The 25523-nt window shown below is 43.9% G+C and overlaps 1 protein-coding gene and 1 long non-coding RNA gene across 5 annotated transcripts in view; one reads left to right on the forward strand and one right to left on the reverse strand.

The window, feature by feature from the left end:
* The first annotated feature begins 400 nt into the window (after positions 1-400).
* Positions 401-25523, forward strand: part of kirrel2 (kirre like nephrin family adhesion molecule 2) — a 46213-nt gene continuing 21090 nt past the window's right edge. For 3 of the 4 annotated variants that reach the window (XM_086312132.1, XM_086312134.1, XM_086312133.1), the window contains exon 1: positions 14266-14887. In XM_086312132.1, the coding sequence (XP_086168258.1) occupies positions 14848-14887 (40 nt within the window). In that variant the 5' untranslated portion in view covers positions 14266-14847. Of the gene's footprint in view, positions 539-14265; positions 14888-25523 lie in introns of those variants that run through there. The other variant, XM_086312135.1, reaches the window with a different exon arrangement.
* LOC147319462 (uncharacterized) lies at positions 18176-20169 on the reverse strand. The gene is made up of 3 exons (XR_015131416.1): positions 19903-20169; positions 18723-18962; positions 18176-18495 (listed from the first exon to the last, which is right to left on the reverse strand). It is a non-coding gene; the product is annotated as an uncharacterized LOC147319462 (long non-coding RNA).

A 25523-nucleotide genomic window follows, 5' to 3' on the forward strand; every position in this document is an offset into this window, starting at 1 on the left:
GACACTGCCCTTAGTGGCAATGGCACAGCAAACTAAATTTTCAAAATTGTTGCAATGCATTGGAGCTGGTGCAGACATAAATGCAGCATTAAAGGGAAGCCTGGACTAACATTAATATAATTGACCTGTGTCTGAATCAGAGGAAAAGAAAAGCTCACACCTGGCTTATGTCTTAATCTTTTTACAAACACAGGATATGTGGCTTCTAGGGGTGCAACGATACTCGTATCGATATTGAACCGTTTGATACAGTGCTTTCGGTTCGGTACGCATATGTATGAACAATACAAAATACATTTTTAATTTATTTTATCAACTTTCCTTCTGACGATGCTGTCTGTGTTGAGCGCTCAGTGGATCTGCGCTCGACAGTGCAGCCTAGGCGGAGTAGTCGAACGCAGATTCACTGAGCGCAGGGTAAGCTAGCGAGACAGAAGTTAAGCTCTCCTTGCAACATGGCAAATTGAACCTCCCCCACCCTCATTCAGATCTGGCGTTTGGAATTATTTTGGTTTTCATGTGACGTATGACCCTGAAGGTAAGCGTGTCATGGACTAAAGTAAAACAGTATGTTGGATGTGCCACGCAATGCTCAATTACATGGGTGGGAGCTAGTGTGTTAGCGCAGTTAGCTGTTAACGTGTTGGCCGTCCAGCCCCATGCACGGGTGATCTGCGGTAGCTCGTTAACGGAGATTTGCGTGTTGTGGCGTTAACTCATTTCAACGAGATTTACGCTGACAGCACTAGTGGGAACACAACAAATATGACTGCACATTTACACCGACATCATCCTAGTGCAAAGACAAGTGGAAGCAGACAAAAACAACAAACATGCATGCTACAAACTTTACCCGAGTCATTTAGTTAGACAGCCGTTAGCACATGATTCTCCTTATGGGGACCTGATATGTTTAATATGCTGCTGAGAATATAGCCCAGAAGAAGCGTATAGTATAGCTTTTATTTTGGAAAGAGACATTTCTCTGTAATAAACTCTCTTTTCCAAAGATGAGTGATTCCTCAATCAGATACAGGGCTCGCAAAATCGCCTGTCCAACATCCCGGGGCTAGCGATTTTTCCAGTCGGGCTACCAAAATCTATCTCTGCCCTGCCCGTTGGGCTATCATAGGAAGGAAAAATATATGTCAATGCTTTTGCATTCTTTCGGAAATGTAGCTGGGTAATTATGTCATTGGCATCGGTGAGCCACTGTCAATATGTGACATATTGAAATCGCATTTGAATTTGCGCTTGTTTTTTGCTTTCACTTTGCAATGTGCAACTGTGTATAGAGAGCGACAGCACTGATTGGTGAGTCATGATAATTTGCGCACCAATTCCTCTGACATCGTCTTATCAATCGTTAGCTTACTATGCAAACATGACAAGTGAAGTCTCCCGCAGCAAGCTTAAACATGTGAGAGGTTGATCACTCAGAGAATCACTGAGCGTTATGTGAGTGCGTGTGTAAAAGCAGCAGGTTATATATTGTAGAGGGTCAGGGCTGTTCGGGGTTCTGTTTGTACAGTTATGTTTTGTTTATGTTGCCATAGTGACGCCCTCTCGCTGCGACGGTGTGTCCTTCCGGGGTCAGAGGGCGCCCTGTGTGTTGTTGTTGCTGTGCTGTTGCCGCGCTTAGCAGTTAGCTAGCGGCAGTGTTCTTCTGCAGATGTCAATAAACGGCTGTGCTCCCTGGCTAGCACACGGGAAACAAGACCAAACGATACCTCCGTCTCCTCCTTGTCTGAGCTCGCCACATTGGTGTCAGACGTGGGATGATGGTGGTACCCCATGTTCTGACCCGAGTGACTTTTCCCCCGCCTGTCGTGACCGGCCGGTGCGCCAAAAGAAGGCACCTGGACAATTGCAGGACTTTGTGTGGGGTAATGGGGTCGTCGGGGACGACTGACCCCTTAGGTGGGGGCTATGTAGCGGGTCAGGGCTGTTCGGGGTTCTGTTTGTACAGTTATGTTTTGTTTATGTTGCCATAGTGACGGGTGACGCCCTCTCGCTGCGACGGTGTGTCCTTCCGGTGTCAGAGGGCGCCCTGTGTGTTGTTGTTGTTGCTGTGCTGTTGCCACGCTTAGCAGTTAGCTAGCGGCAGTGTTCTTCTGCAGATGTCAATAAACGGCTGTGCTCCCTGACTAGCTCACGGGACGCAAGACCAAACGACACCTCCGTCTCCTCCTTGTCTGAGCTCGCCACAATATTTTAGTTCTGCTGAGCCAAATAAGACAGGTCAGGGTGAAGAAGTGACAGCCAAAGAAAAGCTTACCACAAAACGAAAAAGTTATGACAAATCAGACTATAAGGCAAAAAGAAAGTGCAGCTTTATGGTTTCATGGACAAAAGAATTTCTGTGGCTGCAATATGACAAGCGAAATAACCAGGGCTGCTCATAAGTGGTCCGCAGGTGCGCATTCGCTGTCAAAATAAAAAACGCGCACAAGATGATAAGTTGCAAGGCGTGTTTGCATACATAAGATTTTCAGGAGGAGGACAGACATTTGTTTAGAACTCTTAAAGATGTCGAAGAAGCAAGCTCCTTTAAGCAATTACTGTGATGTTCCTCCACCTCCAAAGAAATGTCAGAAGGAGTCCAAACCACAAAAGAAGCACGTATTCTCGGAAAAGTAGTTGCAGGAGGTGAGCTGGCTTCAAACAAATGATGAACGCACAGAGATGTGGTGCGGAATGTGCCGTGAAAATTTAATAAATGACAAATTAAAAAGGCATGAACAATTTTTTTGTATCGAAAAAATATCAAACCGTGACACCAAAGTATCGAACCGAACCGAACCGTGAATTTTGTGTATTGTTGCACCCCTAGTGGCTTCATAAGTCTGTTTAAATAATGCTGTTATTTTATTCATTCATTTCATAGGTTAGTTGTTATTTAATGTTCCTCTCATCTTCATTGAGTTGGTTTGGAAAAAGCAACGTTTGCGTTATGAGATTGACCCTGTCGAGCGCACAAATTATAATGCAGGCAAACTTGAGTGCGTTCCAGGAAAAATTCTTGTTGCTGTTTAGGGCGTTTTCCAAAACAAGCTGACTTTGGTGAGTTGCAACTGAATACTTACGCAGTCTTGAAAGTGATAAGCAACTATCACTACTTCATAAGATGACCAGATTTCTCATCTGGACTTAAATCCAGTCAGATGTAGTCATAATCACAGGCAGGAGTATTTCCTCATACTCGGCTCTTTCTTTATTAAGAATAAATGTAATCTGACTTCTGATAATTTACTGAGTTCCCGTTAACGTGAATGAAGAAACGGAGCTTATTTGTCAGTGATCCAACAAAGATGACTCAAGCTAACAAAAGTTTTTATGTCACCATGTACTGTCATTGTTTCTTTGCCTTCAAGGTATCCAAAAGATACAGGGCTGTCTGACTTTGTGCTAGACATCTATGTTGTTTAAAAGTTGTGGCATCTGACACATCATGCTGCACGTCAGCCACAGAAAGCACAATCCATCACGGCATGCCTGGATCCATAAAAATGCAAACAGCCACGTGTTTGCATATTCAGACAAATATGGTAGTGGAGTGTTGCACACACCCTAATTCTCAGAGCAGGATGTTTGCTTATATCTTGCCTAGCCTACTTGAGCTGTGACCTGGTCAGCCAAACATAATATTTGCCATGTGGCAGTCAAAACAGGTTTGACTCTTCATTCGGGCTGTTCCATGCACATTGAGTTAACAGGTTTCAGGTGTAGTGAGGGCATGTCAACTGAAGAATGCAGTAATCAGTCATATTTCACTCCAGGCACGCTTGGGCTAAACCACAACCTACCGTCATCTTCCCTCTCCTCTACATTTCCTCTTTGCTTTGTCTGTGTCTCTTGAGCACATAGTGCGGGAAACGCTTAATGAATCAGACAAGCTGTTCACATGGACAATAATGAGCAGGTTTTGGTTGAGGGGAACCACAATTTCTGCTTTCCACTAAAGTGCTTGAGTTAGTGTTACAACAATAATGAATGGTACCATGGGGATCTCTGTTTAATATACTCTTATTAATAAGGCAGTACTGCACCAGACTTGCATACTGTACATTGGCAAATACAATCGCTATCTTGCTAAGATTTCCAGGAATACAAAGCTAAATCACTGTTTAGGAATTCCTCCTGACAGCCTAAATTAGATTATTCAGTGTAAACAATGAAAAAGAATATATGTAGCAATAAGCCACTTTAGAAGGCTTTGATGTATTCATGGATAATTTGCCATATCCCCCACCCCCCTGCAGTTGCCCTCAGGACAACGTTTAACTGATATAAATCAGCTTTACTGCAACTGGTCAAATTTTCCTTATTCACATCACAGAGCTTTCAAGTGATCATCTATCAGCAAAACTAATCTATTTTCCTCTCAAAAGGGGCCCTTTTTCATTTCAATTCATGGATCCACTTAATTTGAGCACGACCTTTTTTTTTAATACAACACATATTATGTGGAACAGTTGTACCCTTGAGCAATGTACTTTACCTGCATTTCACTGGTTCAAAGCTGCGCTTTGCAAATGGGTTCCAGAATTTAATAACACTAATATTTACATAAGGTCTCAATTGCTGCTAATTCTTTTATTCCCCATCACGTGTGACAATTCCTCACACTATTCTTTAGCTTTTGACAGACAGTAGAGTACAACCTTCGCCTGTAACCCCCTGCCACCCACCCACCATTGTAAAGTATAGTGTAATTAAGTCGCATTGGTAATTGGGGTGTGTCTTGACTAAGGCCTGGGTGGCAAGGGCATGATAAACTTCCTCTAAGGCCCTTATTTTCTAAAAACAGCTCTAATCATGGTGAGGATGTGGCCTTACGCACAGACTAACAGTGAAAGTACAGAGCACACAAGAGCTGAGGATGTGTTTAAGACAAGGATGAAAAATGCAATCAGGAAATACTGGAAGGAAGGCAACTGCAGAGAGCAAGTGGCCAGCTAATAATAGAGCTGATAACAGAGCAGTGTAACCCAAACAGTATGCAGACTAACTCCTCTAAATCTGGTCTTGCAGGAAAATGAGTTAATGATTTGCACGACTCTGGCAATCCCCATGAGCTGAAAATGCAGACGCAATGAAATATAACCAATATTTCATACATCTTAGGGGCCGACACCACCACTGCCACCACCCCCACCCCTGCTTTTAAATATGTAGCTTACAACAAGATTAGACGATTTGAATAACAGCTAATTCAGTTTTATATTGTAAAATGATCAAACACATTAAAGTTGTGTGATTTCAATGTGCGCAAATACATTTAGCATTTTGCTGTTTTCTAACCCCAGCAGTCTTCCAATGCAGCCTCCACTGAAAATCATCATTTGTTATTTCCTGCGCTAGGCGAGATCAGGGGACTAACAGGAAGGCTTTGTGGTAAATCAAACCTCCTTTTTTTTGTATCAAAACAACCTTTTCTTCATTCTCAAAAACAATCTGCTAGGCTGCTCTATCTCCCAAGCTGTCCCCAGTAACAGATGCTTATTCTTAGCCTATCGAGAAGAAACGAGGGGATCAGGTGAAAGAAACCAGTTCTCCCAGATGTGTCAAATCAAAACAAGGGCCGTGTTTGTAATGGCAGGGGTCTGGTTCTCTTCTTATGTAGTCTTTTCTGAGCGATCCAGTCTCTTATTCAATCAGGAAACAAGCAAATTTGATGTGCAGCTATATAGTTAACGTTGCAGTAGACAATCTCACGGAGATGTAGCTGAAATGTGTTTATTTACATGCCATATTTCATCAAGTTGATTTGCTAGTACTGACCTGTCTGTTGAAAACAGTGGGGGTGGTAGGCTCCTTTAGTCGGATGGAAAAGATCTATCGACCCTCAAGGCAGCTGAGGTGCACTGGTAGATCTTTAGCTCCCTTTCTTGGCCAGTCTTTAGGCCTGAACACAAGGGACCTTTGTGTTTCTCTCTCCTTTCGCTGGCAGCTGTGGGCTAAGCACTCATCCATAGATCTACACATTTGCAATTTTGAAGAAGTAGAAGCAACACCCATCATTTTCCCTCTCTTCTTCCTTTTTTTCTTACCCTTAATTCTAGAAATGTTGGAACGGTGAGCATAAATGGGGGGGAAGTTAATTACTTTACTGTGTTTTTACTTCTGACACACTGCTTCTCCTTTCCAAGAACAAGGAAAAAGACATAGAAGAATAGAAACAGTCAAGCAATGATGGACAGTGAGAGTTAATCAAATAATATGCTGAAATCCAATGGATTCACTTTACATTATATCTACAACGGATGTGAGTGGTTTTTACAATCCAGGGAAACTAAGATACATATTTTTGCTTACAGTGAGCAGAATTTGGTATTGATTTAGAGCATGTGGGCATTAACTTAAAGGCTTTTTAGGCTTAAGTGGAGGATGTATGGATGCCGTGGTATACTTTGTTTATATCTTCCCCCATATTTATACCGGACCGTGAAAGTACTTTGAACAAGTATGCCAAACCATTCCAGATGTTGTATTTGAAATCCTGTCATCTCTACTTAGTGTAAAAGTTCAGGGACTCCATTTAGAGTAAAAGCCCCCTTAAACAAGGCGGTTTTGCAGAGCATTTGGTGGGATCAGCAGTCTTTGATCCGCTCTTCCTCCTCCCTAGCTGTTGGCTCCCCTGACCTTTTTGCAAACCTGATGTGACGTTCATCTTTTTGGAGCGAAGACAATTTGACAAATAAGTGATGACCATCCACATTTTTAATTTAGGAGTATGATGAAAAATTAACCGTGGCCAACTCAAGACCTTGATTTTTAAACAGGTCCACCTGTCTTTCCTGCATTACCTTTTCCTCCCTCTTCACGAGACCTTCACCAGTCAGACATTTTGGGCCTGATCTGTATTGGACTTATGGAGAATTCCTCTGAGTAGACCGAGGATGAATCAGCCCTAACTGCAACGCACTTGATCTAAACAGAGTGACAAGCTGCAGTGTCATCTGTTATTAATTAATTCAATCAATGAAATCAAATAGAATGCTGTTTTAAATGGAAGATACACACTAAGGTGCATATCACATGGCTTCAGGAAGTATTGATACTTAAAGCCCAGGCATGCTGCAATAAAATGAGTCACTACCTGGCTTAAGACATTTTGGATCCAGTCTGACTCAAGCACTGCATTGAGTTTCTCAGTGGCAACAGGACCTCTAGTGAGCTCTATTCTCTGCCATCAATCTATTTCGCCTTGTCTCAGCTCTTCCTTTGCACCCCGCTTTTGCTCATCTTTTCCTCCAGTATCATTACCCCCACCCCGTCCCCTCCCCCTGCCCCATAACTAATCCTTAAAATGCCTCTCACATAAAATGTGGGTCTGGCATAAGGCTGCTAGGAACGGGGTGAGAGAGAGGAGATTGGAGGAAGATTCTCAAGTTGTAACAACCTCAGTGGCAAAAAGGATGCTCCGCAGACCCTGTTTCCTTTCCTCATTTGGGACTTATTCCATTATATTCCTTTGTCATCCCCTACTCAGCATAATAACTCCTGAAAGGTAGATAACTATTAATAGAGTTCGCACGGCACTGCAGTCATATGGATTGTCCCGCAGCGCTGTGACTAAGTAGAACTGATGTCTCCTGTGACAAGCGCTCATGTTGCTGTCATCCAGGACGTGCAGGCACTCTGCATACATTACTGACTGCTGGCTTCCCCCTCTCTGTCCCCCCTTTTTGGATGGCACCACAGCTGTCCCAAAGTGAATCCCAAATGAGAGGATCTGTCAGGGTTTGTTTGCTGCAGGCCTTGATTTGATGCTATTACTCTGCAGATGGAGAGGCTGGCTCGGTCTGCGGGAGCCGAGAGCTGCTGGTGGACACCGCTTGCCTCGGGCTTGGCCTGGTGGCACCGAAGCACATTTTGAACAAACAGAGCTGAAACTGATATGGAGAGTAAAACAGTTTTTAAGTCCCCCTAAAATAACAACCTCCTCTGATTCTACAACACACCCTCGTGTTTGTGTTCCATAGGCCAAATGACTAAATCTTTCTCTTATCTTTCTCTCATATTCCCCCTTCAGCCAGATGTTCCTCATTCATTTTTCTCAGACGCAGCTGCATGTGTAAATAATCCATGATTTCTCCTGTTGGACGAGTGGACTGGGGCGTATTGTGTGTCTGGTTAAGTAAGCAGTCTCTTCTTTTTGTACCCAGTGTGTGTGCTTGTTTTTTGACTTTAAAGCAACATTCTTAGCTTTTCATGGGTTCTGAGAGCAACAGACAGTCTGTGTCAAGACGATGAGGTCAATCTCAAGCCCTGACAGACCTTAAGCTGAAAGTGCTTTGCTACCTGTTCAAGGCAGATTTCCCACTGCCAGACCAGCGGAGGCTTGCCATATCACCCGTTTTTGTATAAGGCCCCCGGAGAATGTTTTTCTTCTCTGTGGCTACCATCAACTGCAACAACTGAGAGAAAGACTGACAGCCGACCCGCCGAGGAGGTGTGCAGGCAAGTCGACCAGAACAATAACAAAACTGGAGTCAGAGGCAGAAAGGGGGAGAGGACAGACCCTAATAATGGCCAGGCCGTGGCTTGACATGCTATGAAAAGTGACAGTGGACGAGTCATCCATTATTTATAGCAGTGCAGAGCTTGGTTATTTATTTTTTTTCAGCAGCATGAGCAGCAAGGGATCATGGCACAAAACAAGCAGCCAGTCGTGGCCTATTGATGTGATTGTCAGCAGACAGCGAGGCAAGTCCAGTGACGAGGGAACTGTGACTGCAGCCGTGGCCTCGTATGGACGGTGCGTCCAGGACGGGATTCACCTTGACTAATGCCGACTCTGTTTCCATCCCTCACGTTGTCATAGATACGTGGAGTCGGTGTCAACAGTAGGCTGCTCAAAACAATCCGGCTGCTTATGTTAAACTTGACATTTTAATTGCATAACGCAATGTTAAGTGCAGCATTAGAACATAAATGTATATGTTAGATTTTTATTGAGCTAAGTGCATTAATGCTTTGACAGCTTACGATGTATTCACTCCTCCGACCTACTGCGCAGCAACTCATTGTGGAATGGTCTCCAAATCATCGTGGGCTGTTGATAGGGCCAACAATCAACTGACACATTTATCAGTGAATGGCAGAATTGCTGATGTCAGTGTGAGACCGGAGTGACTAAATCTATGTGTATGGATTAGCAGATGTGTTCAATAGTTCTGTCCGGGCGACTGAATCACTATCGTTGTCTCAGCTATTTATCGGAGCTGAGCGGAGAGGAGTGTGCCTGGACTTGGCTTACGGCAGTAGAAATGAGGAGAGATGCCACGGACACCATCAGGGCTTTTCTGGCACACAAGAACGCGCCATGACATCAGGAACAGATGTTGCACATGGTGAGGCCCATCAAGGGACAACAACTCTGCATCAGTCTATGAATATTTTAGACAGCTTACTGCTGTACTTATCAGCGAAAACACACTCATGCCGGGCAAGGACCCAGCCGGTCTGATCTTAAATTCGGGCGATGCTGCAACGACTTTAGTGAAGAAGTGGGGGAAAAATGCACGATAGGTTGACGAAGTGCTGGCTTGCGAAAAGAGGACGAAGAAATTGTGCAAGCACGCATGAGATGGAAACAAAGCCCTCTTCATCCCGGGTCAAACAATGGCGATTCTGTCAAAGCTTTGCTGCTTATTTATCTAGTGTAATATCAGACCGTAGATCTTTTCAATATATGTGTAGATACTGAGGTCAACATCCACATTCCTGTAATCCACACCCTTTTCTAAGCACAGCATGGGCCAGAAGCCTCAACCTCTCCTTGACCCCTGAGGAAAAGAATCCCTCAACCTTATCCCCGGAGAGACTTTCATTACAGACAAAAACAGAATCCATGGGTGGCCAGAGTCATATTCTGATATTAGGGCAGAGGACATGGATTTGATATGAGCCTGGAAATAGTCCTGTAGACTTCAGAGTGAGCCCCGGGTTACATGTTGAGCTTTAATGGACCTCCTCCTGCTCATCAATCACGCGGAAGGAAAATGCTTAATTGCAGATTTCAGACCGATGCAGTAGCCTGACATCATCCTAGCGGAATGGGAGAGAGGAGACAGGTTTTGAATTGCTTGTGAGCCGTGCAGATGGATACCACTTCCTAGTAAAGGTAAATGTCCTCATGAATTATGAGCTTGTAGCGGCATTTAGAGTTATGGTTGACACAGATCAGCTCAACATTCAATATCACAATTACAGTAAGAGCTGGTGTAATGTTTCTCATATGGATAGTAGCATAAACCTTAGACCAGGAACTGAATCACTGCAATATGGACATACACCACAGTATATAGAGCAAGATGTTAATCGCTCTGTATTTCATGACTCAGGTAGGGGAAAATGATTAGTTTGTGTTTGAACTTTTCATATTTTTATAGAAAACGTTTTTATAGCACCAGCGCAATATGTGTTTTCATTGAAAACCACGCAGAGTTTTTCCAGAAGAACAGAAGATTTTGAAGCAAAACACAACTCGCATTCCTCGGCTTTCAGCTCGAGCCGCTCAGAGTTCAGTTTTGATAGAGAAATGTCTTCTTTTCCTCTGGTAGCAATGATGAGGATGATTTTTATTCTCCTTAATATTCATTCGAGATAAACAAATGTTTTGTGTCAGTATGAATGCATTTTCCCCCCACTTGAGCGTTAGCCACTCTCCAGCCAGACAAAAGAGAACGCAAGGGATTGTAATTTTAAAGTGCAACTCCATTCGCCATGACTGACATCTCTCTCTCTCTTTTTTTTAATTGACCCCAGGTCAAATAGGGACTGGGATAATATTTTGTTAAATTATTCTCATTTCCCTGTGAATCACATTTCCATATATCTCCACTTCATGCCTTATTTATTACCTCCCTACAATTACCATGCAAACGATGTCTTAACTGTCACCCCTTTCTCCCTCTGAACAGTTTAGTAAATATCAAACCATATTTATTATTAATAAACCCACAGCTGAAAACCCCCTTTTTATTTATAAATTATTCACAGGCTCAAAAGCTCGGGGAGCAAGGGCGCCCTCCATTTGATGCCACGGAGGCCAATATAATTAAGACTATTGGCTCGAACTGATGCTGATGCAAGTATCATCTGTTTTGCCCTCATCTATCTGTCCATCTGTGCGAGCCATAGGAAATCATACATTTCAATCACAGCAGCATGCCTGGTGACAGACTTTGCACAATGGATGTTGATTTTATTATCACAGCACAACTGGTGGAGACACCCTGCTGTTTTACAGCTCACCCTAACCCTGCCTTCAGTCACTCCATGACGGTTTAACACATGCTCACTATGGCCCAGCAAACACACACTATGTGTTGTGTGTGTGTGTTATTGATGAATGATTTCCTTTGATTATCCTTCCTATACTCAACCTGATTTGCACACTGACACAAGTACAATAACCAAGTATCTGTGTGTGTGTGTGTGTGTGTGTGTGTGTGTGTGTGTGTGTGTGTGTGTGTGTGTGTGTGTGTGTGTGTGTGTGTGTGTGTGTGTGTGTGTGTGCTCATTTACCCATGTGCTCAGTCACTCTAACCTGGGTTGGCTTCCCAGCTGTGCAAGCTGTTTTTTCCATCAACATGTGTTTACTGGCAGGGGACCCTTATGTTTGCATTACAGGGAGGCAATAAACAGGAAGGCCAGCCCCAGGGTTTTAAAACTACTGTTTGGGGAGGGGGGCACCCTCATGAGGCGTGAGCCCTAATCACCGCGTGGTTCACTGTTTAATTAAATGCAATGCTAAATGTCAAAAAGAGAGATTCTTATTTTTGCTGTTGATGCTTTTTTATTTCATTATTTATTTTATTTGTTTATTTATTTAGGAACACATCAACACATGCTGAAGTCCTCTGTGTCCAAGTCTGCACACTTTGATGAATTTTTCACAGTGTTATGGTGCTTCAACCACCTGGATGTGCTAACAGGGCACATGTATTTATGTGTCTGTGTGTGTGCACACTCACACATGTGTGTGTCTCTAAAGGGTGGATGTGTTAACATTAAATTCATTCTTTGCATGTGTGAAAGACTGATTAACCAGATGACTCCGAGGCCTATTATTTTGGTTAATCAATAGATCCTTGAATAACTAATGAACAACATCAAAGAACAAGCCTACAAACAGCCACAGGCAAGTGATAGACTGCAGTGTTTTCATCTCTTTATAGAAGCCTTAGCGTTTGTTGAAATATGATAATGATTCTGTTCTCTTCTGTTCTCTTTGGTGCCCACTACATGACGCTGAACAATAACTAACTGAAAAAACTTCCATGAACTTATGCTACCTGACTAACTAAAAATCCAGTTGTCATTGTAACTGAAATAATAGTGACACATGGCTGGGGTAAAAGTCATCAGTTGTGTGGGAGAAAGTGAGTACATAAAAGACAAAAGGCTCATCAACTAAACTAGTTTACTCTTCTGAAACAGCAGCTGATGGTTTCCGCTATTATTTCATCTGTGTTGGGGGTTTATGTGTCAAGTGATCATTATACAGATTGTCCAAACATCTTTAACTGATTCTTCATACCCATTCTCATTAACTTCTAAATATGTTTCATAATGGAAGGCAGGGATTGATTTGGGTGCTAAATTTGGCCCTTGTCTGACCAAAATAGGAGAGTTGCTGTGTAACTTCACTGAGAGGAAGGAAGATTTTGTGCATATTTAAAATGAAGCCAGTCTTTGGATTTTCCTTCTCACATTGAAATGTTGTCTGTGGCATATAAAGCATTACCATAGCTAATGAATAAATGACGAAGATACAGTTATTGTTTGAAGAAAAATTACATAAATTTGAGTTTAAATTCATTTACTGTAATTAACCACATTTTTTGGAAAGTTGAGTTCACTTTCACCAGCCAGGGTCGATTACTGCTAGACCTGCTGAATTAAGAAAACCCATGAATAGATCCTGTCTGGCGAGGTGAAGTGGCCAAAAGATGTCAGAAAGCAACACATGATGGCCAGTGAATGATGGTGAGAGTCGTTATCCATAAATGGAGAAAACCTGGAATGGTGGTGAACCTTCCCAGGAGTGACCAACCTACACAAATTACTCAAAGAAGGCCACAACAGAATCTAGAACAACATTTACAGAACTGCAGGCCTCATCTGCCTCAGAGTTCATGATTCACCAATAAGAAAGAGACTGAGCAAAAATGGCATCCATGGGAGAGTCCAAGGAGAAAATCACTGCTGACCAAAAAGAGCATAAAGACTCATCTCGCATTTGCAAAACAACATCTTGATCATCCACAAGGCCTTTGGGGAAACATTGTGTGGACTGACGAGACAAAAACTGAACTTTTTGAAAGGTTTGAGTCCCGTTACATCTGGCATAAAATTAAGACAGCATTTCATAAATTTCATACCAACAGTCAAACATGGTGGTGGTAGTGTGATGGTCAGAGACTGCTGAACAACTTGTTATAATTGATGAAACCATGAATTCTGCTCTAAACCAGAAAACCCTGAAGCAGGTTTTGGAGTGGCCTAGTCAAAGTCCAGACTTGCATCCAATGGAAATGATTTGGCATGACCTTAAGCAGGCTGTTCATGCTTGAAAATCCTCCAACGGGCTGAATTAAAACAATTCTGCAAAGAAGAGTGGGCCAAAATTCCTCCACAGTGGTGTGAAAGACTCATTGCCAGCTTACACGAACACTTGATTGAGGTTCTTGTTGCCAAGTGTGGCAGCACCAGTTATTAGGCTTAGGGGGCAATTACATTTTCACACAGAGCCAGGTGGGTTTTAATATTTCTTTTGCTTATGTCATGTAAGCATCATGTTAAAACTGCAGTTTGAATTTGCTAAGATTTGCTTTGTCTAATATCAAAATTTCTTTAACGATCTGAAACATTCAAACGTGACAAATATACAACAACAAAAAAACACACACACACACAAACTTTGAAATGAGGAAGGGGCAAGTGCTTTTGTGCTGTGTATGATTTGGAAAAAGAAACTAATGGCAACAGCAAGAATCTGCATTTTCCCCTACAGGACAGGGAGCACATTGCTTTTCCAGCATCCTATTCTGTGGATTCATATTATTCAAGCGTTTTTTCACCCAAAGCTGTTAGAGCAGTCATTTAACTGTGAATAAGTTTTTTAAATGCCCTCCTCGTGATGCCTGCTCAGCCAATCACAGTCCCTTAGGGGCGGGGGTCCCCCCCCCGGCAAGCATCTGAGGAAGAAGGGGCTCCTCAGGCTCAGCTTCTGCCAGATTTGGCTACCCAGTACCACCACCAGATGACTGTCAGTGCGCATTTCCAATTGGCAGGAGGGAGAGTAAACCGAGGAGACCGATCGGGGAAGAGTGTGTATGAGAGAGAGAGAGAAGCGGGAGTGAGTGTGTTATAGAGGGAACAGAGTGAGAGACTCCAGCGGAGGGGCGAGAGGTAACTTCACCGAGGTTATCACTGCGCACTGTCGAGGAGGAGTGATCGCTTTTTTTCGCGCAGCATGCTGAAGCAGGTTACAAAGTGGACTCTGGATGAACCTTCTGATTGAAACGCCCGATTCTCTAATGGACTGCTGGAGAGCACAGTGAGGCGAGAGCTGTGCCACAGTGGCAAGGAACGGAGACTGGGAAAGAAGCTGATGCAGAGGGGAAAGTTACCAACTGTGGAGATGTATTGCTAACTGCGAGTTTACTGACTGCTCGGACCATTCTGAGTCGTTTCTTTAAACTGGATGCTATTGTAGACGAATCTCCGGTGATCCCGAGCCCGGTGCCGCGGTGGACCATAACCAGCTCAGTCGCATAGACGGAGCGAGACTCTTTCCATAGAATACAATCAGCGGCAAGAGCAACTAAAATGTCTTCGTTATACCTCATCTTTTGCGTGATGGTCACAGGTAAGATACTCTTTTGTTTGCTATCATTTAACCACCCGGGTCCTTATTAACGGGGAAGGATGGACCGCGCTCCGTGCTGGCGCGCTGCGTCAAGCCATTCAGTGCGCTGCTGTAGTAGTGTGGGCATCTGATCTGCTGCAATGCTACATTTCACTGCTGTTAATTGCCGGTAAATGTTTAATTAGTTCTGAAAGAGTGATTACATCAGGAGGTTTCTCTGTCTGCGAGCAGTCCTTGATGAGAAATGGCACTGCGTAAGTGAGATTTGCAGTGATTTTTGCCCCCCTGATCTTATTCAAACATCGGAAGCCTGAGCGAAGTGAGCTTTCTTGTTTTGAATGGAAAGGCTCCGAATCATTGTACGAGGGTGCACAGACGGAAAGTTTCACTTATTTGATTTCTTAAATCTGGGGACCGGTTGCGCCTGACCGCAGTGTTTCTCCACACGCGAGTGTCTTTTAAATAAGATGCTTTTTTGTTGTTGTTGTTTTTTTTTTAACGAGGCTCGTCAAGAATGCGCATTTAAGCAGGTGATAACAGAACAATTAAAGCTGGGTATGAGACAGCTCATTGCAGCTCCCTGCATCTTTTTTTTTGCCCTGAAGTTGGCCGGTGTTGCACACGCTGCATTCCCTTAAACAAAAAGAAAAAGAATGGGGGAAAACACAAAAGCCAGAGGGGGTTTCTGCTGAGCTGACAGGATTGCGTCTAAAGTTTCTTTTCCTTTCATGTGGTGCGTAAACGGGCAAAAACGGACACGGTGTATCTTCCAACGGGGACTGCACGGTCTCCCGAGGACACGCATTTGAGATGGTAAGAGTGAGAGCGGGGAAGAGGGGGAGGCAGCGAGAAAGCAAAGGGGCAGAGAATGAGGGAGACACAAACTAGAGAGGGAGAGCATTTGTTTTTCTTGAGACGGGCAGACATAATGCACCTGTTTCCCCCCACCCTCTCTCTCCTACACAAACACCACCACCACCCCCTGTTGCTTTTTTATTGGCAGAACAGAGTTTATGAGTGATTATAACAAAGTCTGCTCATTGTGCCCCAGACCTTCCAGTATCGAGATTTCAAAATGCTTTAATTTTGAAGGAATTGTGAGGAGAAAGAATGTTTTTGATGCACGTCTTGTTTTGAAAATGCGACTTGTCAGCTTTTGTTTTCCCTCCACACTTCAACGTTGTAACTTATTATTAGTTATCCTGTAATAGAATTAACAGAACGATGCCGAAAACAGATGTGTTTTTAGGCTTAAATGCAATTATTACGAAACAAAAACAAACAAAAAAAAAAAGCAAGCAGGCTTTCTGAACAGCTGCTACAATTTATTTGACTCGTTTTGTGCTGCTCTTGTTGTAGAAAAGACGCTTTCGGCAATTAACACTGAGCAACTGTTGACTTATCAGCATTTTTCAGCGTCGATAAACTAGAGCGCGGTATTAACACTTTGGGATGAGGAAAAATAATAATTAAATTTGAATGCAAGAGAATAGACAACAACCTCGCACTAAACACAGATGTTTTCCAGGGTAAGTGGAGGAAGAGGATCGTGGGGAGGCAGAAAAGATAGCATAATGAAATTGAAATCCTTTAGGCTTTATTGTATTTTCACCTCAGACAGACTTTCACCAAAAGCCCAAGCATGCCCAATGGCCATGTGTTGTGCGTACATCTTTACCTTCAGCATGGTTTTGTCATCATTCAAGGCTCCGGGGAGGAATGTGAAACGAGTAAACCTCCACTCCCTGATAGACTAACAACAGCTGGATGAAAAGGAGCAGTAGCCAGACAGTGGCATATTTTCCGGACCCCAACACGCACACACTCACTCTCCCCCCTTTCACACTCAAGCACACAAATAATGAAAATGGTAACAGCTGCCCTAATTAGAACCTAAGAGACCCTAGACCTCATTTATTGTGTCAGTCTTATAAAGAGTCACAGATGCTCAAAATTCTTTGCACTCATAAATGTATTTTGTGGTATCCAAATTTGGCTCCAACACATGGCCTCACTTTGAAATTAATGTATGGCATATTGCATACATTTTGTAAGTATGTAGTCTGTACTACAACACAGATAATTTACTTTCCCGGATAGTCCCCTGGGCTCCCACAGGAATTGGATTCCACACTGAATCAGTATTCCGAGTAATCTTCAGTGAGCTCTTCTTTGGAACCTTTTGCTTTGGGTCGCTTGCGTCTCATCGGGCCAAGTTCAAAGGCTGTGAGCTAAGATTACAAGTTTCTCTCCATTCCTCTTAAGTCGTGTCGCCACTCATGTTTCACTATAGTGTGGCAGTGTGAAAATTTTCCACCTTGCTTCTTCTCACAGCATTTTTTTTTTATTTTTTACTTTTTGCCCGGTCGCAGAATGTGTGACTGTGGAACACGGGGACAGGAGAGCGTATCTGCTTAATGGGCCGCAGGCAGATGGGAGACTTTCACCGACGGTTGAAAGCCTGTTCGCATTCATACCTCATACAGACACAAACATAGAAATAAACTCAAGCAGAGAAAGTGATAAATGCAGCCCCAGCTCCCTCCTCCCCGCATTACCAGCCTGGGTTTTCCCATTACCAGATTTGTCTTTAAAATATAGAGTACAACGATGCTTGAGGATGCAGTGACAACATGGCCTGGGAGGTTTTGTTTTAGGGAGCTGCGCATATTTTATGAACTGCTGTTTTGCTGCTCTTTGAATTCTTTCGGAGGGGAGTCAGACTGAAGACAAAGTTGGGGGTGGAAGATGGAAGGAGAGTCTTAAAGGAGGCGTAAGACTTGGATGTGTCACCAGTGTCTTGATGATTAAGCGGACAAGCAGCGGGTAAACACAGAAGAAGACCGCTGAGCATTGTTAACCTTTCCCTGTCTTGTTAGTCTTGTCTCTGTCGCACAAACACACACAGAAACAAACCAATGCGCTCTCTTTCTGCCTCCGTTTTACCTCCTCTCCTTGTATCATGCGCCTTTCTTTTCTTTTCCTCTGTGATAAAAAAGATCGGAGATAAAGTAAGAGAGACTAAGTGCCAGAAAGTTTGGGGGTAAGAACTGTAGCCAGCCAGGGAGGAGTGTAAGATATGAGGTTCACCAAGTGCAGACACAGCAGAATCTGAATGCAGCTGACTCTTGAACAGAAGTGCCTTGCAAAATTTGTGAGACAAAGTCAGGGCAAAGATAGATAACATGTGGTCAACTCGACGTTCAGTCCGTGTTGCTCGTTTTTAACGCTGTATCTGAAATTTCTAGAAACTAAACACAAAACGAAAGATTCACATATGCTTTTTTTATATTTTAAACTTTATCCCAACATGTGCATTTTAAGAGTTTTGTCAAGATTACTGTAGGTGACTGGACTGGATGAATAGTTTTAGAGCAAGGCATCCAGTTTTTCTTTTTTACAAATGATGTGGTCATGCAAACACACACACGCACAGGCACACCCGAGCCGGCAGTAATGAATGTCCAAAATCTGCAAGAAAGACCTGTTATTTCCTTTCATCCTGAAGACCCGTCATGCACACGAGGCATTGTCTTTCTGCTCTTCTTCACATCCTCTGAGCCCCCCTTCCTGCACACTCACTTGCAGCATTTTTACGGAAGGAGAAACTGGAATGAGAAAGGAAACAATGGGGCTTCATAATGTTGCTCATCTCTAATCAGCTTTGCCATGTGGGTAAACACAGATAAAGAACTTGGCAGTGTGTCCCGAGGCTTTGTTATCAGCTGTTAGCAACTTAAGTGGATGTGCGCACTGGTATGGCTCAACACAGGAAGCCCAAGTAGCCAGGTAGCAAACTGTTGATGACATTTGGCTTCTTTGTTATTATTTTTACCTCGTCCCACCCATCCTCCTTTTGTCTTCACTCTCTCCTTGTGTCTGTCTCTGCACATCCTCAGCGTGTCTTCCTCTGAGGTGGTTTGAGGAGCCGGAAAGGATATGACAGGGAACAGGACAATGGGAGCTTCCTGCCATTTTCCTAGAGTCTTCTTCCCCAGTTGTGACTCTTCGGGGCTGTGTTGTGAGCATACACACGGGCGGGGGACGGCACAAATTTGTTGACTCTTTCATTCTTCTGTACAAACACAGTAATGGAAAGAATAGAGAGAGGAAGAAAGTGGGATTAATTCTGTGCATGTCATTAGAACAGGCCCCCAAGGGAAAGAGTTGAATTTATACAGTAGCAGCTATTTTAAGAAAGACTTGTATTGCATTTATCTCCTCCCTAAAAATGCAAGTGTCACTTCCTTTTGCAGAGATATATCGCCATTTCAAAAGACCTTAAGCCCAGAAACCAACATACAACAGATGCACTAGACCACACATTCATTTTTATTTTCCAATCAATTCTTGCCCTGCAAGACAAGAATTTCATATCTCCTGCCGAGACGCAGAAACCAACAGCAAATTGAAATTTATCTTCTGCGTTGCAGCAATATCTGTTCCTGTGTTATCTTCACCAGCCGCTTTCCTTAACCTTGTATTAAAGATAGCTTTATTGGAGTAGAATTCTGGCAGCTGGGAAGAGTTTCAGGAAAAAAAAAAAAGTTCAGTTGGGAATCCCATCAGACAACATTTATTTAGCACTACATGCAGATTTATTTTACTTCTATTTTTACTCTCTTTGCATAAACTATGATCGGCAGTGGCACTTGATTAGAAGGAGATGTGAAATATTCAGCAGAGTGCACTAGGGCTTCTATGGCGTGTGCACATCATCCAGAAATGAATCACAAGGATCTCACGGAAGCAACACCCTGAACACACTCGCGCACCCACAGAGGTCAAGGGCGCACGCTGGGGCTGTGGATGATGAGCCGAGATGAGTGTTTGGCATCTTCAGGGCTGTGTGCTCTTTCTGGAGCGATTAGTCAAAGTCCAACTGTCTAATTAATGATGCTCCAGCTCTCAGGACATGTCACCTCCTTAACCAGCTACGGGTGAAAAACACATTCAAGGAAACAAGAAACTGTCTGCCTGCTGCTCATTTTATTAGATATGGAAAGAGTGTGTACCCTTGTGGGAATAAATATTCCAACTACTTGTTCCTTGAAGAAGTCCATGCTCACTCCTTATTCTCATTTTCATCTCTTCACCCTGTCAGTTGAAACTGCCTGGAACGCCGTGGCTAATATTGTGTTGGTGACTCAACCATTAACCAAAATAGTGGGTTGGTTGTGGCTTGCCCTCGTCTTCCTCTGCACAATGATTGTCCTGTGCTGCTGCTGCTGCTGTTGTTCTTCCTATTGTTGGAAGAGACTGTGTGAAGGATTGGAGAAAGTGTAGCCATGTCTTTTATTTACATTTCTTCTGCAGAGAATTTCAGACAGGGCTGAGAAACTCTCGCTGGGAGGTCTGCGAGAGAAGGCAACCAATTTGCTATCAACTGAGGGATGTCAGTCAAAGCGTATTGATCAAGCCTTTAACTGCAGCTCCCTCAATGGCAAAACATGTTAATGTTATCGAGCTGTGTTGAGACGTGAGTAGCAGCGAAGTGTGTGTGTGGGTGGGTGGGAGGGAGGGTGTTTGGTAGAGGTGGGTGGCAGTTAACTGGTTGAGGGGTGTGTCTCTCCCTTTCTCTCTCCTGAAGTCTGCTTTTGGCGTAAGAAAGCTGATGCAAAAACAACAATGGGCTCAGCATGAGAATAGGGGGAGGAAGAGAAAGGGAGAGGAGGGAGGCAGAGGGGGTCAAAGGGATTTACTGCCAGGAGCCTAGAATTTCAGGTAATGGATATGCTTGTTTCAGTGGAAACCAAACCTGCTGTTTTTCTTTGAGCATGGCAGAGGTGAAAAAACAAAAAAAGAAAAGTTGTAACTGACTGCAAGTCCGAGGGGGATTAATAGCACCTCAGGCTAAACATTAGATCTCAAGTGTACACTTGAATGCAAAGAAAGTGATTGTGTGCATACCTGTGTTTGGGTGTGTGTGTGTGTGAGAGAGAGAGCTGGAGGTGGGCTGGGTGGGGGGAAGCAGGTGTGCGAGAGAGAAGTAAGGGAGGCGTATGCTGGAAAGAAGCTTTTCTGCCACATTCCTGCGAAGCAGCATCAGCGAGGAGGGCAAGAACACATGGCTAAGTGCTTCCCAAGCTGGCTGAGGTAAACCTAACACCCCTCCTGGAGGAAGCAGCCCAACCATTGTTCCAGCACATTGCACCCGTCTGACTGAGGCATCCTAGTGCTGTGCAGATCCCAGGGGGCTGGAAAGAGAACGAAGCAGAGGAGGAGGAGGAGAGGGACTGATTGTTCCCTGCTCAGACTATCCACAGATGGGGCTATGGCACAGGATGCTTGCTGTTTGCTTTAGAGTCCCAAGCGTTTGCTTTGCAGTCATGGTGTACAGAATGCTCTTGGGGATAGAGGAGAAGAGAGTTCTTGCGGAGACAACAGCAGGGGAAGGGAAAGAGACAAGGCAAGAGGGAGAGAAAGAAAGGTATAGGGGAAAAAAGGGAGCCTGCTTAATATGATGTCAGTGTGAATATAGTGTCATTGCCAAGAAGGGAAGACGGATGATACAGCCATACAGTGATCGGGTAGTTGGGCGAAAGAGTGCTCAAGTCCTCCCCTGTATCCAAACAGAGACATATAGAGCCGAAGATAATGGAGAAGGGAGGGAGAGTAAAGGGAGTGATTGAGGAAGAGGAAAAAAGGAAGGGATGAGATGCAGGGAACCCAGGCTGCATCCATCATGTGGTTTGGTGCAGAAGCCATTTGTACCTATTGTTCTCTATAATTTGTTTTCTCAGAGCCTGCAATGGGAGGGGTGAAGGGGAGACACAAAGCTATGGCAGCCATTTATTTTTGCACTAATTGCATAAGTGAGACAGCATAATTAGACATATAGCTAAACAGACAATAGGCCGAGATATTCGCAGACGGAGATAGACAGGGAGGTGTAGATAGATCCGAATAGATGAGAGGCCTGGCGCTCTCCATTTCAAATTCAAGAGTACGAGAGAACATGTTAAACGCAGTAAAGGGGATGGAGAGGGATAAAGGGAAAGGAAAAGGGAGAGTAAAGGAGGTGGGCATATAGAAGGGATGAAAGATAAGAGGGGGGGAGGGAGAGAAAAGCCCTCTTCACAGACTGCACTTTGAGGTGCGGCCCAGTGCTGCCGGAATAGTCACCTCATTTAATACACCTGCTCAGCGGGGAGGGGAGGGAAAAGTATAAGGAGGTGTTGTAAAGGAAAAGAGAGAAAGGGCACAAGAGAAGAGAGGGAAGAGGAAACAGATCTCATCTCAGATTCTTCAGATCAAAGGCAGAGAGTGGCTACAGAAGGCTGTTTGTTGTGGCTTGTTTGGGAGGGTCTCTGTCTCTGTGGGGTCATGGGTTCACCTGGTCTGCTATTTTGTTCAGGCAGCATTACGCTGCAGCACAGCCACACACCGAACGCCTTGCAGGCTACTTCATCACCTGAACGATTGTTTTTAAGAGACTTTTTTCTGTTCTTTTTTTCACGAAGCGATCAAGCAGGAGGAACACTGATTAGCAGATGGAGGCTGCCGGCTTCAGAGGACAGAGAAGTTAAAAATTTGTTAAAACTATCACAGTTTAGGAAGAAAAATAAAAGTAGCAATGTTTTCAGCTGACTGGACTGTGATTCCAGCAGATTTCGCTATGTTAGATTCTCTTTGTGTGCTAATGGAGTCGTGCATCTGCCAGGTCCTTGTGTAGGCGGTGCATGGGTGTGCTGAACATGTCATGTAGCCTTTTAGGACTGTAGTACAGGGAAAGATAAATAGGCCCTTAATGAAGCCGCACAATCACAGGCAAGTTAAAAAAACTAAGCGAAGATTGAGGGGCAGTCAGGCCTGATTGGAGGGCTATTGAAGCCGGTCAAGAGAAGCTCTTGCGTCGTCACACTATAGATTAGCCACTCACTCCACTATAGACCTCAGCCTAACTACCCTTCTTTCTCTAAAGCAGTCCTCTGACACTCTATAGTGGCTCAAGTCAACTCCATGATTGTTCTGGGGGAGTTCTTTAAAGGCCAATTTAAACTCAGTTCTTTGTTTAACTCCCCAGGAACTCAAGCTGGGACATATTGTATTGGCCGTGTGTGTTTGTGTGCGACTGAGTGTGTCTGTGCCCCTTTGTGGCTTAGATTTGGTGGTGTTTTTCTGTTTTTTGTGTGTCTGTGCGTGTGTGTGTGTGTGTGTGAGCCGTCTTTGAGCATGTGATGTTTAGTTAAAAAAGAAATGGGTGTATCTCGGAACTGGCAGAGACTAGTTTTGTGGGTGAAAGAGGGTGCATGAGAGAAATCAATGGCCCAATTCAACCTATTACAGCCATGACTGTTGCTGTAATGGTGTGGAAATGGACAGTAGTCATGTGGATCCCTTTTATATCTCCGGGCTTAGATCACAAGTGAAGCTGTGATTCATTTCCTCCCAGCTTTGATTTAAAAAAAAAAAAAAAGTACTCTGAGTATTTCAAAGAGTCCCTCACATGATGGTGAGAAAGAAAAAGAAATATCCCTTCGTTTTTGTGAAATGGTGGAAACCTCTTTTTCTGCCAGGTTTGCCGAAGGACAAACACAACACTGGGCTGCAATTTTTTTCCTCAACAAATAATGGCTCTTCCAAACTTCTCTCCTTTCAGCTGTTGCCTCTTTGATCCCAGGTAGCATGTTAACAAGCAATGCCTTCATGGAGTACCCTGAACATCAGTATGTGTATTCACATTAAGGTGTGAGAGTGTGTGCATGCGTTTGCACATGTATGGCTTCAAAGTTTGTGCGGATTTTCACACCAATTAACAAATTGCTTTATATGTTCGCTGAGGTGACGATAGCCTGTCTCCTGTGGGGTGCTGGATTATTTTTTTTTGCCCACTTCAGTGTTAACTCAAGGTGGGCTGAACCTTCTTTCACACTAACTCATTAATGATACCGGTCTAATTAGTGCCTGTGGCTCCAGACAGGGGGCCCCTGGAGGACACATCACCATTGTGAGCTGGCCTAATCAGGAGACCACTCAAAAGACCGAGGACCCACTGCACCAGTGAGAAAGTTCACACATATAGAGAGACCTGCCTGGACTCGCACTCAAATTAACGTGCTGGTTCACTGGGGTAGGAGAGTATAAAAAAAAAGTGGTTATATTTTCAGACTTCTGACCATTGAGGATAGGCTATTTGCTCATTCCCATTTAGCGCCCTCTCTCCCTCTGGTAGTGCTCCTCCTGAGGGCGATGCAGAAATATGATTTAGCTCTCCTTCATCTCTTCATCCCTCTTTTTCACTCCAGATAATTCAATCTGTTTAATATCAAATAATCTCTCACAATTTTTCACCTTTTTTTCACGTTTTAACCTTATCGCTCAAACAGCTACCTCAGGGAGCTGGGCCTCGTTCCACTGTGTTAAAAAAAAAAGGGGGGGGGGGGGGGGTGAGGATGGGGAGCAGAGAGGAAGAGGTAGCCCAGGAAAAGAAGGATGGCAAATAGCTCTCCAAGGAGTGCTTTTAAATGCCTCTGTTTGCCATTCTCATGGGCCATATGTGAAAGAGTGGGCAAATAGATTCAAAGATAGGAGAATACTAAAAAGGAGACAGCGATACCGGGAACGATAAAGGGAAAGACAGAAACAATCTACAAGAATTTAGTGGAGAGTAGGTGATGTGAGTTGTGGAACTTGAGGTTTGGGTCCCTAACTTGTGTCCCACAGCACTTAACATGCCCCTGGCCATCTCTCCTGGCAGTTAATTAGAATCCAATAAGGTTGCCGCCTGTTGGTCATTGTTCCTCCACTGTGTTTACCCTTTCCAGAGGCTCCATTCGCTGCTTAATCTGCCGAGAAGCTGAATGTCAATAGGTGAGGCCAAGACTCCAGAGCCCTGCGAGAGAGGGAGAGATGAAGCTAAAAGGAGGGGAAGGAATGAGAATCAGGGGGAGTGAGGGGAAGAGGTCATTATTCTCGTTCCCCTCAATATTGTTCTCTGACGTTCCATTTCTGTTGAAACCCCATCCAGCCTCCCCCCCATCTCTCTCTCTTGCATCTCCTCTCTTCTTCTATTCTTCTCACTTCTAATCCGTCCTCTTGATTGTTCTAAGCTGCTTTCAGCCCCTGGGAGGGTGGGGGGCTTTGGAGTCTGTTTTAATTAAGATTTAAAAGACGACTCCCTCAAGAAGGGAGATTTAAGAGCAGGATAGACTAAGCATAGTAAATAAGCAAAGGTAGGACAGATTGTAGAGATGTCTCAGCAAATATCAGAAATCAGTAAAAGGAGAATGTGAAAAAGCTATTATTTAACACGCGGGACACGCCCATACATTAATGCAAAAACAGGCAGACACTGAGGCATTTGGATGGATAAGCCAAATTGGATTTTTTTTTTTGTAATCACACGGCACAATCTATATAGATTGATCTAAACTTCCTGTGATTCATACCATATCCTGTGAGGGTGATATGGGATCAGTGGTAACCAGCAGGCAAGCCGAGGGAGTTATCTCCACACTCTATCCAATGATCGATCATCTCACACGATGGGCTTAAGAGCCTGTAACGCCTCACTTGTTTATCAGAACCTAGAACTAGAATGTTTTCCATAGATACAATGCATGAAAGGGAGGAGAGAGCTCAGGGGGGCATGTTTTAAAGCTAAAAATTTTTATTTGTAGCATAATCAGATATG

This window comes from Aulonocara sp. 'chitande type north' Nkhata Bay, linkage group LG11 (assembly GCF_057382095.1).
Source record: "Aulonocara sp. 'chitande type north' Nkhata Bay isolate Kocher_YH1m ecotype deep benthic linkage group LG11, A_spYH_male_GT1.1, whole genome shotgun sequence".
Lineage (NCBI taxonomy): Eukaryota > Metazoa > Chordata > Actinopteri > Cichliformes > Cichlidae > Aulonocara > Aulonocara sp. 'chitande type north' Nkhata Bay.